At 52.1% G+C, this 13,347-nt stretch overlaps 1 protein-coding gene across 6 annotated transcripts in view; it reads left to right on the forward strand.

Moving 5' to 3' along the window:
* LOC147120730 (tensin-1-like) overlaps positions 1-13,347 on the forward strand; it is a 303,214-nt gene that overhangs the window by 39,151 nt on the left and 250,716 nt on the right. For all 6 annotated transcript variants that reach the window (XM_085986962.1, XM_085986961.1, XM_085986958.1 and 3 more), the window contains exons 7-9: positions 240-300; positions 454-529; positions 4,411-4,540. In XM_085986962.1, coding sequence (XP_085843088.1) covers positions 240-300; positions 454-529; positions 4,411-4,540 — 267 coding nt within the window. The remainder of the gene's footprint in view (positions 1-239; positions 301-453; positions 530-4,410; positions 4,541-13,347) is intronic.

Here is a 13,347-nt window from a genome sequence, read left to right on the forward strand (position 1 = left end):
GTAGGTGTCAAACAATTTTGACCTTCGTTGGGTACATACAATATTAGTTTAAACAATATTAATTTAAACAGTCGTTGAACATCGTTGGGTACATTGCCTCTGTCTCTCCCTCTCTATCTCTCTGTCTCGCTCTCTCTCTTTCTCTTTCTCTCTGTCTCTGCCTCTGTCTCTCTCTCTCTCCATCTCTCTGCCTCGCTCTCTCTCTCTCACTCACCGCTAATGCTCCTCCTCTGCTCTAGGGTGCCGGCCATTCCTGAAAATCTACCAGACGATGCAGCCTGTCTACACATCAGGAATCTAGTGAGTGACTCTGCCAACATCTATCACTCTAAGCTCAGTCCTCTGCCTTCTCATTGTGCTGATTTATTACGTTAAAGGCACGATATAAATATAAGTTGTTGTTGTTGATTATCACCCATCTGGTTTTGTCTTTTACTTTATTAAATACATCAGCAACATCCCAGGCGACGGTCAGACCAGTATCTGCATCACCATCGAGCCGGGACTCATGCTGAAAGGAGACATACTGGTAAGAGAAAACTGGACGGTTATGAACTCCCAAAATGTCTTTAATGTTCCCAAATTTACACCCGTACTGTGAATAGACTGATTCTCACTGGGGTACAGTTCCACAGACACTGACTGTCACTGGGGTACAGTTCCACAGACACTGACTCTCACTGGGGTACAGTTCCACAGACACTGACTCTCACTGGGGTACAGTTCCACAGACACTGACTCTCACTGGGGTACAGTTCCACAGGCACTGACTCTCACTGGGGTACAGTTCCATAGACACTGACTCTCACTGGGGTACTGTTCCACAGACACTGACTCTCACTGGGGTACAGTACCACAGACACTGACTCTCACTGGGGTACAGTTCCACAGACACGGACACTCACTGGGGTACTGTTCCACAGACACTGACTCTCACTGGGGTACAGTTCCACAGACACTGACTCTCACTGGGGTACAGTTCCACAGACACTGACTCTCACTGGGGTACAGTTCCACAGACACTGACTCTCACTGGGGTACAGTTCCACAGACACTGACTCTCACTGGGGTACAGTTCCACAGACACTGACTCTCACTGGGGTACAGTTCCACAGGCACTGATTCTCACTGGGGTGCAGTTCCACAGACACTGACTCTCACTGGGGTACAGTTCCACAGACACTGACTCTCACTGGGGTACAGTTCCACAGACACTGACTCTCACTGGGGTACAGTTCCACAGACACTGACTCTCACTGGGGTACTGTTCCACGGACACTGACTCTCACTGGGGTACAGTTCCACAGACACTGACTCTCACTGGGGTACAGTTCCACAGACACTGACTCTCACTGGGGTACAGTTCCACAGGCACTGATTCTCACTGGGGTACAGTTCCACAGACACTGACTCTCACTGGGGTACAGTTCCACAGACATTGACTCTCACTGGGGTACAGTTCCATAAACACTGACTCTCACAGGGGTACAGTTCCACAGACACTGACTCTCACTGGGGTACAGTTCCACAGACACTGACTCTCACTGGGGTGCAGTTCCACAGACACTGACTCTCACTGGGGTACAGTTCCACAGACACTGACTCTCACTGGGGTACAATTCCACAGACACTGACTCTCACTGGGGTACAGTTCCACAGACACTGACACTCACTGGGGTACAGTTCCCCAGACACTGACTCTCACTGGGGTGCAGTTCCACAGACACTGACTCTCACTGGGGTACAGTTCCACAGACACTGACACTCACTGGGGTACAGTTCCCCAGACACTGACTCTCACTGGGGTGCAGTTCCACAGACACTGACTCTCACTGGGGTACAGTTCCACAGACACTGACTCTCACTGGGGTACAGTTCCACAGACACTGACTCTCACTGCGGTACAGTTCCACAGACACTGACTCTCACTGGGGTACAGTACCACAGACACTGACTCTGACTGGGGTACAGTTCCACAGACACTGACTCTCACTGGGGTACAGTTCCACACACACTGACTCTCACTGGGGTACAGTTCCACAGACACTGACTCTCACTTGGGTACAGTTCCACAGGCACTGATTCTCACTGGGGTACAGTTCCACAGACACTGACTCTCACTGGGGTACAGTTCCACAGACACTGACTCTCACAGGGGTACAGTTCCACAGACACTGACTCTCACTGGGGTACAGTTCCACAGACACTGACTCTCACTGGGGTACAGTTCCACAGGCACTGACTCTCACTGGGGTACAGTTCCACAGACACTGACTCTCACTGGGGTACAGTTCCACAGACACTGACTCTCTCACTGGGGTACAGTTCCACAGACACTGACTCTCACTGGGGTACAGTTCCACAGACACTGACTCTCACTGGGGTACAGTTCCACAGACACTGACTCTCACTGGGGTACAGTTCCACAGACACTGACTCTCACTGGGGTACAGTTCCACAGACACTGACTCTCACTGGGGTACAGTACCACAGACACTGACTCTCACTGGGGTACAGTTCCACAGACACTGACTCTCACTGGGGTACAGTTCCACAGACACTGACTCTCACTGGGGTACAGTTCCACAGACACTGACTCTCACTGGGTACAGTTCCACACACACTGACTCTCACTGGGGTACAGTTCCACAGACACTGACTCTCACTTGGGTACAGTTCCACAGGCACTGATTCTCACTGGGGTACAGTTCCACAGACACTGACTCTCACTGGGGTACAGTTCCACAGACACTGCCTGTCACTGGGGTACAGTTCCACAGACACTGACTCTCACTGGATTGATGATGGGTCAGTTAGTCACACAGTGACAGGGCCATGCTATTGAGGTGTCAGTCAATCACACAATGACAGGGCTGGACTATCAAGGGGTCAGTCAGTCAGTCACACATTGACAGGGCCGCACTATCGAGGGGTCAGTCGGTTACACTATGACAGGGCCGCATTATCGAGGGGTCAGTCACACAGTGAGAGGGCTGCACTATCGAGGGGTCAGTCAGTCACACAGTGACAGAGCCGCACTATCGAGGGATCAGTCACACAGTGACAGGGCCGCACTATCGAGGGGTCAGTCACACAGTGACAGGGCCGCACTATTGAGGGGTCAGTCACACGGTGACAGGGCCGCACTATTGAGGGGTCAGTCACACGGTGACAGGGCCGCACTATCAAGGGTTCAGTCAGTCAGTCAGTCACACAGTGACAGGGCCGCACTATCGAGGGGTCAGTCACACAGTGACAGGGCCTCACTATCGAGGGGTCAGTCAGTCAGTCAGTGACAGGGCCGCACTATCGAGGGGTCAGTCAGTCAGTCACACAGTGACAGGCCGCACTATCAAGGGGTCAGTCAGTCAGCCACACAGTGACAGGGCTGCACTATCGAGGGGTCAGTCACACAGTGACAGGGCCGCACTATCGAGGGGTCAGTCAGTCTCACAGTGACAGGGACGCACTTTCGAGGCGTCAGTCACACAGTGACAGGGCCGCACTATCGAGGGGACAGTCACACAGTGACAGGGCCGCACTATCGAGGGGACAGTCACACAGTGACAGGGCCGCACTATCGAGGGGTCAGTCAGTCACACAGTGACAGGGCCGTACTATCGAGGGGTCAGTCAGCCACACAGTGACAGGGCCACACTATCGAGGGGTCAGTCAGTCACACGGTGACAGGGCTGCACTATCGAGGGGTCAGTCAGTCACACAGTGACAGGGCCGCACTATTGAGGGGTCAGTCACACGGTGACAGGGCCGCACTATCGAGGGGTCAGTCACACAGTGACAGGGCCACACTATTGAGGGGTCAGTCACACAGCGACAGGGCCGCACTATTGAGGGGTCAGTCACACAGTGACAGGGCCGCACTATCGAGGGGTCAGTCAGTTTCACAGTGACAGGGCCGCACTATCGAGGGGTCAGTCAGTCTCACAGTGACAGGGCTGCACTATCGAGGGGTCAGTCAGCCACACAGTGACAGGGCCACACTGTCGAGGGGTCAGTCACACAGTGACAGGGCCACACTGTCGAGGGGTCAGTCACACAATGACAGGGCCACACTATTGAGGGGTCAGTCAGTCTCACAGTGACAGGGCTGCACTATCGAGGGGTCAGTCAGCCACACAGTGACAGGGCCACACTATTGAGGGGTCAGTCAGTCTCACAGTGACAGGGCCGCACTATTGAGCGGTCAGTCAGTCACACACCGACAGGGCCGCACTATCAAGGGGTCAACCAGTGCGTTACTCAGTAACGAAAGCCAGGAAATGAGGTCGGTGAGATCAGGGACAGCCGCTCAGCGCACACTGTACTTACCCTGAGATGCAATATGGAATTTCAAAAATACTTTAAAAGTAAGTAAAATGTACTGTTTGTATCTGTTTCTGTTCCATGCAGCTGAAATGTTACCACAAGAAGTACCAGAGCCCGAGCCGAGAAATCGTGTTCCGTGTGCAATTCCACACGTGCGCAATCCATGACCTTGGCGTGGTGTTTGGCAAAGAGGATCTCGATGATGCCTTTAAAGGTGATGTCATTCATTTAATAAGAACATAAAAATATAAGAAATAGGAGCAGGAGTCGGCCATTCAGCCCTTCGAGCCTGCTCCGCCATTCAATGAGATCATGGCTGATCTTCTGCCTCAACTCCATTCACCGGCACTATCGCCATATCCCTTGATGCCCTTACTAGTCAGAAATCTATTGACTTCTGTTTTGAATATACCCAATGACTGAGTCTCCACAGCCCTCTGGGGTAGAGAATTCCAAAGATTCACCACCCTCTGTGTGAAGAAATTTCTTCTCATCTCAGTCCTGAATGGCCTACCCTTTATCCTGAGGCTGTGGCCCCTGGTTCTAGACTCCCCAGCCAAGGGAAACATTCTCCCAGCATCCACCCTATCAAGCCCTGTATTAATTTTGTATGCTTCAATGAGATCCCCTCTCATTCTTCTGAATTCAAGAGAATACAGGCCTAGTTTACTCAATCTCTTCTCATACGACAGTCCCACCATCCCAGGAATCAACCTTGTGAACCTTTGTTGCACTCCCTCTATGGCAAGTATATCCTTCCTTAGGTAAGGAGACCAAAATTGTACACAGTACTCCAGATGTGGTCTCACCAAGGCCCTATATAATTGGAGTAAGACTTCTTTACTCCTGTACTCAAATCCTCTTGTAATGAAGGCCAGCAGACCATTTGCCTTCCTAATGGCTTGCTGCACCTGCACATTCACTTTCAGTGACTCATGTACAAGGACACCCAGGTCCCTTTGAGCATCTGCATTCCCCAATCTTTCACCATTTAGGAAATACTCTGCCTTTCTGTTTTTTCTACCAAAGTGGATAACTTCACATTTATCCACATTATATTCCATCTGCCATGTTCTCGCCCACTCACTGAGCCTGTCGAGATCCCCTTGAAGCCTCTTCACATCCTCTTCACAACTGACACTGCCACCTAGCTTTGTATCATCAGCAAATTTGGAAATGTTACATTTAGTCCCCTCATCCAAATCATTGATATAGATTGTGAATAGCTGGGGCCCAAGCACTGATCCTTGCGATACCCCACTAGTCACAGCCTGCTATCCTGAAAAATACTTGTTTATCCCTACTCTTTGTTTTCTGTCTGTTAACCAATTCTCAATCCATGCTAGAATATTATCCCCAATTCCATGTGCCCTAATTTTGTTCACCGACCTTTTGTGTGGGACCTTATCAAAGGCCTTCTGAGAATCCAGATACAGCACATCTACCGGTTTCCCTTTGTCTACTCCACTAGTTACATCCTCAAAGAACTCCAATAGGTTTGTCAAACAGGATTTCCCTTTCCTAAATCCATGTTGAATCTGCCCAATCTTACTATTAGTTTCTAAGTGCCCAGTTATTGCATCCTTTTTAATAGATTCCAGATTTTCCCAACTACTGATGTGAGGCTAACAGGTCTGTAGTTCCCCGTTTTCTCTCTCCCTCCTTTCTTAAATAGCGGGGTTACATTTGCTATCCTCCAATCTGCAGGAACCGTTCCAGAATCTATAGAATTTTGGAAGATGACAACCAATGCGTCCACTATTCCAATGGCCACCTCTTTCAAAACCCTAGGATGTAGAACATACAGTCATAGAGTTATACAGCACAGAAAGAGGCCCTTCGGCCCATCGTGTCCGCGCCGGCCATTAAGCCCTGTCTATTCTAATCCCATTTTCCAGCATTTGGTCCGTAGCCTTGTATGCTATGGCGTTTCAAGTGCTCATCTAAATGCTTCTTGAATGTTGAGGGTTCCTGCCTCTACCACCCTTTCAGGCAGTGAGTTCCAGATTCCAACCACCCTCTGGGTGAAAAAGTTTTTCCTCAAATCCCCTCTAAACCTCCTGCCCCTTACTTTGAAACTATGCCCCCTGGTTATTGACCCCTCTACTAAGGGGAAAAGTTCCTTCTATCTACCCTATCTATGCCCCTCATAATTTTGTACACCTCAATCAGGTCCCCCCTCAGCCTTCTCTGCTCTAAGGAAAACAACCCCAGCCTGTCCAGTCTCTCTTCACAGCTGAAGCGCTCCAGCCCAGGTAACATCCTGGTGAATCTCCTCTGCACCCTCTCCAATGCAATCACATCCCTCCCATAGTGTGGCGACCAGAACTGCACACAGTATTCCAGCTGTGGCCTAACTAGCTTTTTGTACAGCTCCATCATAACCTCCCTGCTCTTATATTCTATGCCTCGGCTAATGAAGGCAAGTATCCCATATGCCTTTTTAACCACCTTATCTACCTGTCCTGCTGCCTTCAGGGATCTATGTACATGCACACCAAGGTCCCTCTGATCCTCTGTCCTTCCTAGGGTCCTACCATTCATTGTGTATTCCCTTGCCTTGTTAGTCCTCCCAAAATGCATCACCTCACACTTTTCAGGGTTAAATTCCATTTGCCCCTGTTCTGCCCATCTGACCAACCCATCTATATCGTCCTGTAGACTGAGGCTTCCCTCCTCGCTATTTACCACCCCACCAATTTTTGTGTCATCTGCGAACTTACTGATCATACCTCCTACATTCATATCTAAATCATTAATGTACACTACAAACAGCAAGGGACCCAGCACCGATCCCTGCGGTACACCACTGGACATAGGCTTCCAGTCACAAAAACAACCTTCGACCTTCACCCTCTGACTCCTGCCACTAAGCCAATTTTGGATCCAATGTGCCAAATTGCCCTGGATCCCATGGGCTCTTACCTTCTTGACCAGTCTCCCATGCGGGAGGTCATCCGGTCCTTGAGATATATCAACTTTTAGTCCCATCAATTTTGCTAGTACTGTTTTTTTACTAATAATTTCTTGAAGTTTCTCATTCTTGTCACACCCTTGGTTAACCCTCTCTTTTTCTCCCTCTCCAGCCTCCTTGCCCACACATATCTTCTACAGGGGCAGCATGGGTCTGTCATTCCATACACAAGTTCCGACCTCCGCCCTTTACCAATCTCCCTCTATTCCTGTATTCCTCAAACCCACCTACCCACCTTCTCACCATATCCCTCCATAAAGGTGATGTTCTTCGGTTATTAAAGGTGATATAATTTATTTATTAATGGTGATATCACTTATTTGTAATTGCTTAACTGGCTGTGATAAATATCTTACTAAGATTGAATTTCAGGGTCATCAGTGGTGATAGAGTTCACCTCAGTGTATCTGGGTGAGTTAGGTTGTGTGAGAGGGCGGGAGGTGGGGTGGGGATATGGGGAGAAGGTGGGTAGTGGGGTGGGGGATATGGGGAGAAGGTGGGTAGGTGGGGATATGGGGAGAAGGTGGGTAGTGGGGTGGGTGATATGGGGAGAAGGTGGGTAGGTGGGGTTGAGGGATATGGGGAGAAGGTGGGTAGGTGGGGTTGGGAGAAGGTGGGTAGGTGGGGTTGAGGGATATGGGGAGAAGGTGGGTAGGTGGGGTTGAGGGATATGGGGAGAAGGTGGGTAGGTGGGGTTGAGGGATATGGGGAGAAGGTGGGTTGGTGGGGTTGAGGGATATGGGGAGAAGGTGGGTAGGTGGGGTTGAGGGATATGGGGAGAAGGTGGGTTGGTGGGGTTGAGGGATATGGGGAGAAGGTGGGTAGGTGGGGTTGAGGGATATGGGGAGAAGGTGGGTAGGTGGGGTTGGGGATATGGGGAGAAGGTGGGTAGGTGGGGTTGGGTATATGGGGAGAAGGTGGGTAGGTGGGGTTGGGGATATGGGGAGAAGGTGGATTGGTGGGGTTGGGGATATGGTGAGAAGGTGGGTAGGTGGGGTTGGGGATATGGGGAGAAGGTGGGATGGTGGGGTTGAGGGATATGGGGAGAAGGTGGGTGGGTGGGGTTGAGGGATATGGGGAGAAGGTGGGTAGGTGGGGTTGAGGGATATGGTGAGAAGGTGGGTAGGTGAGGTTTGGGATATGGGGAGAAGGTGGGTAGGTGGGATTGGGGATATGGGGAGAAGGTGGGATGGTGGGCTTGAGGGATATGGGGAGAAGGTGGGTAGGTGGGGTTGGGAGAAGGTGGGTAGGTGGGGTTGAGGATATGGGGAGAAGGTGGGTAGGTGGGGTTGGGAGAAGGTGGGTAGGTGGGGTTGGGAGAAGGTGGGTAGGTGGGGTTGGGGATAAGGGGAGAAGGTGGGTAGGTGGGGTTGGGGATATGGGGAGAAGGTGGGTAGGTGGGGTTGAGGGATATGGTGAGAAGGTGGGTAGGTGAGGTTTGGGATATGGGGAGAAGGTGGGTAGGTGGGATTGGGGATATGGGGAGAAGGTGGGATGGTGGGCTTGAGGGATATGGGGAGAAGGTGGGTAGGTGGGGTTGGGAGAAGGTGGGTAGGTGGGGTTGAGGATATGGGGAGAAGGTGGGTAGGTGGGGTTGGGAGAAGGTGGGTAGGTGGGGTTGGGAGAAGGTGGGTAGGTGGGGTTGGGGATAAGGGGAGAAGGTGGGTAGGTGGGGTTGGGGATATGGGGAGAAGGTGGGTAGGTGGGGTTGGGGATATGGGGAGAAGGTGGGTAGGTGGGGTTGGGAGAAGGTGGGTAGGTGGGGTTGAGGATATGGGGAGAAGGTGGGTAGGTGGGGTTGGGAGAAGGTGGGTAGGTGGGGTTGGGAGAAGGTGGGTAGGTGGGGTTGGGGATAAGGGGAGAAGGTGGGTAGGTGGGGTTGGGGATATGGGGAGAAGGTGGGTAGGTGGGGTTGGGGATATGGGGAGAAGGTGGGATGGTGGGGTTGGGGATATGGGGAGAAGGTGGGGAGGTGGGGGATATGGGGAGAAGGTGGGTAGGTGGGGTTGGGGATATGGGGAGAAGGTGGGATGGTGGGGTTGAGGGATATGGGGAGAAGGTGGGATGGTGGGGTTGAGGGATATGGGGAGAAGGTGGGTAGGTGGGATTGAGGGATATGGGGAGAAGGTGGGTAGGTGGGGTTGAGGGATATGGGGAGAAGGTGGGTAGGTGGGGTTGAGGGATATGGGGAGAAGGTGGGTAGGTGGGGTTGAGGGATATGGGGAGAAGGAGGGATGGTGGGGTTGAGGGATATGGGGAGAAGGTGGGTAGGTGGGGTTGAGGGATATGGGGAGAAGGAGGGCAGGTTGTTTTGAGGAATACAGAAATAGAGGGAGACTGGTAAGAGGCGGAGATCGGAACTTGTGTGCGGAATGACAGACCCGTGCTACCCCTGTAGAAGATATGTGTGGGCAAGGAGGCTGGAGAGGGAGAAAAAGAGAGGGTTTAAAACCAATAGTGAGGAACAAACACCAGGGAATCTTTGACAAAGTCCCTCAGAAACCTCTGCTGCTTGCCGACACATGTCCTCTATCCACAGGGGCTGTCCCTCTCCAAAAAACATGTCTACTAGTTGAAAGCAAAATGAGAATGATCTTACGGACCCTGTAAAAAAATTTGATGCAGTCTTATTTGGTGTGATTGTTTGGTGCAAGATTCTGCGCCTGCCCACGCCAGGTCTTTGTGCAATCTGTTTAAATCAACCTTATCCTGGAGGATTGGGTGTAATGGTGAAATGTCACTAACTGCAGGGAGGGAGAGGTCTACTGGGAAAGGACACAGACACAACACGAAAGCCGAGTGGGTGGGACGGGAATGAGTTGGATAGAAAAGGCCCTGGGGACGGACAATGGACCATTCAGGGCCGAGGGTCGGGAACAGAGTGCTGATTTTCTTGCTGGACTGAGGGACATAGAAGATAGGAGCAGGAGTAGGCCATTCGGCCCCTCGAGCCTGCTCCACCATTCAATGCAATCATGGCTGATCATCCAAATTCAGTACCCTGTCCCTGCTTTCTCCCAATACCCCTTGATCCCTTTAGCCTTAAGAAATATATCCAACTCCTTCTTGAATATATTTAATGAATTGGCCTCTACTGCCTTCTGTGGTAGAGAATTCCACAGGTTCACCACTCTCTGGGTGAAGAAATTCCTCCTCATTTCTGTCCTAAATGGCTTACCCCTTATCCTTAGACTGTGACCCCTGGTTCTGGACTCCCCGGCCATCGGGAACATCCTTCCAGCATCTAGTCTGTTTAGTCCTGTTAGAATTTTATAAGTTTCAATGAGATCCCCTCTCATTCTTCTTTTGTGAGCTGTCAGCCAATCAGCTGCCTACACACAGCACGGGGGTCCGGAAGGCTTTCTCATTCCACCTCATCATCAGAACAACCCAACCAGCACCCAAAGGTGTCACCGAGGTCCAGCTCCAGCGGCACCGGCCCACCTCGGACATTCTCTGTGTGTGAGTCCAGGCGGTGAGTGCTGGCAAGACATTCGACCGTGGAGGGAGTATCACAGCCGACCGTGGCTCAGTGGGCAGCACACTCTCTCTCGCCTCTGGGTCAGAAGGAAGCACTCTACAGCCCTTTGGACTCAACATAGAGTTCAACAATGGCAGATCATAACCTCGGCCCCTATCACACACACATATATATTTTCATTTTTTTATCCACAATTTTTGTTTGGCCTTTTTATTTTTTTCTTCCCTCCCACGTGGCAGCTGTCTTTCATTCTGCCAGCGCAATTCACACCCCATCTCGAGCCATCCTGTGTTCCTTAACCTGTCCCATTACCACCTCCTCTCGCCTTGAATATCTCTCAATGGCCTAGAAATTCAGTTGGCTGTGCCAGCCGTTAGCGCCTTAGGAGGAGTAGATTCCGGGCGCGAGGCGGGTTGCGCCCGGGCGCAGCGCGAACTGCGCCTCGCCCCAACTTCACTAGAGATTTAGCGCCAGCGCAAAGTCTTTGCGCGCGCTCAGCTGCGCGCGCAGATCATGACGTCATTTCCTCGTGCAACGCCCTTTGTGCGCCCCCAACCGGAACTTCAGTCGCGCCGCCCCATTGTGCGCCTGGCGCCCCTAGCGACTGTGAAGTGGAACGGTGCTCAGCCGATGCGGGGCGCGGGGGGCGCAAATTAAAGGGCACTCATCCTGCAATATAAAAGGCTGCCATTTTGCAGCACACCTTCTTGCGAAACGGATCTTTGGAGAGAGACCAAGGTAGATAGCTTTCTGCTTTCCAACATCTGCAGTATTTTGCTATCGTAGATAGCTTTCTGCTTTGGCCCAACACTCGGACAGGTACTTCTAGGCTTCAGGCCACAGCTTTCAAAAAGTTTTTGCCTTCATTGACATCTCATTGTTTGCCAGCATATTATGGGGGCTGCAATGGGTGTCAATGCAGGCTTTCTCAATTACATCCAAAGGGCTCACAGACGCCGTGAGAGAGTGGCAGCCCTGGTTAGACGGAGAGGGGGCAACAGGCGTCGGCAAAGGAGGCCTTACCCACCCAGGGTATACCGCCAGCAGTTCTCCTATCTCCAGATGTCTGAGGAGCAGTGTGTTCGGAGGCTGCGATTCAGAAGGGAGGTGGTCACAGAGATCTGCCAGCTGCTTGCCGTTGATCTGCAGCCACAGCTGAGGAGCAGGACGTCTCTGTCGGTGGCAGTGAAGGTGACGGTGGCTCTCAACTTTTATGCCACCGGCTCCTTCCAATCCGCTACTGGGGACATTGCCAACATCTCCCAGTTCGCCGTGCATTGCTGCATCCGCCAGGTGACCAATGCCCTTTTCAAAAGGAGACGTCAGTTCATCTCCTTCTGCATGGCCCTTGACAAGCAGCAACAGCGTGCAATGGGCTTTGCAGCATTCGCGGGCTTCCCCATGGTGCAGGGCACCATTGACTGCACGCATGTGGCTTTGCGGGCACCTCTGGAGAATGCCGAGGATTACCGCAACCGGAAGGGCTACCATTCGCTGAACGTACAGCTGGTGTGTGACCACAGGCAGCTCATCCTAGCTGTCAATGCCCGCTTTCCAGGCAGCAGCCACGATGCCTTCATCCTGCGACAGACTTCTGTGGCAGACATGTTCCAGGCACAACCTCGCCCACGAGGATGGCTTATCGGGGACAAAGGCTATCCTTTGTGTACCTGGCTGATGACCCCGCTCCGTGCGCCCAGCACCCCTGCTGAAGAGCGATACAATGAGAGCCATCAAGCGACCAGGAACATCATCGAACAAACAATCGGCGTCCTGAAGCAACGGTTCCGCTGTCTCGATCGTTCCGGTGGAGCCCTGCAGTATTCTCCGGAGCGAGTCTCCCATTTCGTGGTCGTTTGCTGCATGCTGCACAACCTGGCTATCCGCAGGACTCAGCCACTGCCACCACAGATTGGAGGACCACCTCAGGAGGAGGAGCAGGAGGAGGAGGAGGAGGACCAGCACAGGAGGGAGGCACAAAGTGCAAGGGCCGCCCGTCGCCGGCTTATTGAACGTCGGTTCTGGGCCCCCTCTCAGGGACTGGCTTGTGCCAATGTCAGCAGATGAATGTAGCCGCTCCACAAGCCCTCAGCCGAGCAGGGCAACCAGGACTTAACCAAAAAACCATGCACACTGCAATTTAACAACAAAAATTTATTGAACACCTCTGCCCTTCCCACATTACATGCTCATGTGGAGAAGCCCCCTCCAAAAACACAGAACTACCAGTCTCGGCCTTACACAAATAAAGAAAGACACCAGTCTCGGCCTTACACAAATAAAGAAAGACACCAGTCTCGGCCTTACACAAAAAAAGATAGACACCAGTCTCGGCCTTCATATATCAAAAAACCTTCTCGGCCTCAAAAATAAAAAAAACACATGGCCACACCTTCTACTTTTTCTCCTGCGAGGGTGATCCACCTCGCTTCCGCGAGTGGCCCCTTCCTGCCCTGCAGCAGCTCCTCAATGGGACCCCAGCGGCTGCAGCAAGGCTGGGGGAAGGCTGCTGAGGGGCAGATGGCGAGACGGCAGATGCCCTTGGGGGTCGGCCTGCACCAGCTCT

Source organism: Somniosus microcephalus, chromosome 4 (genome assembly GCF_052327205.1).
Source record: "Somniosus microcephalus isolate GS21.2 chromosome 4, FLI_Smic_1.0, whole genome shotgun sequence".
NCBI lineage: Eukaryota > Metazoa > Chordata > Chondrichthyes > Squaliformes > Somniosidae > Somniosus > Somniosus microcephalus.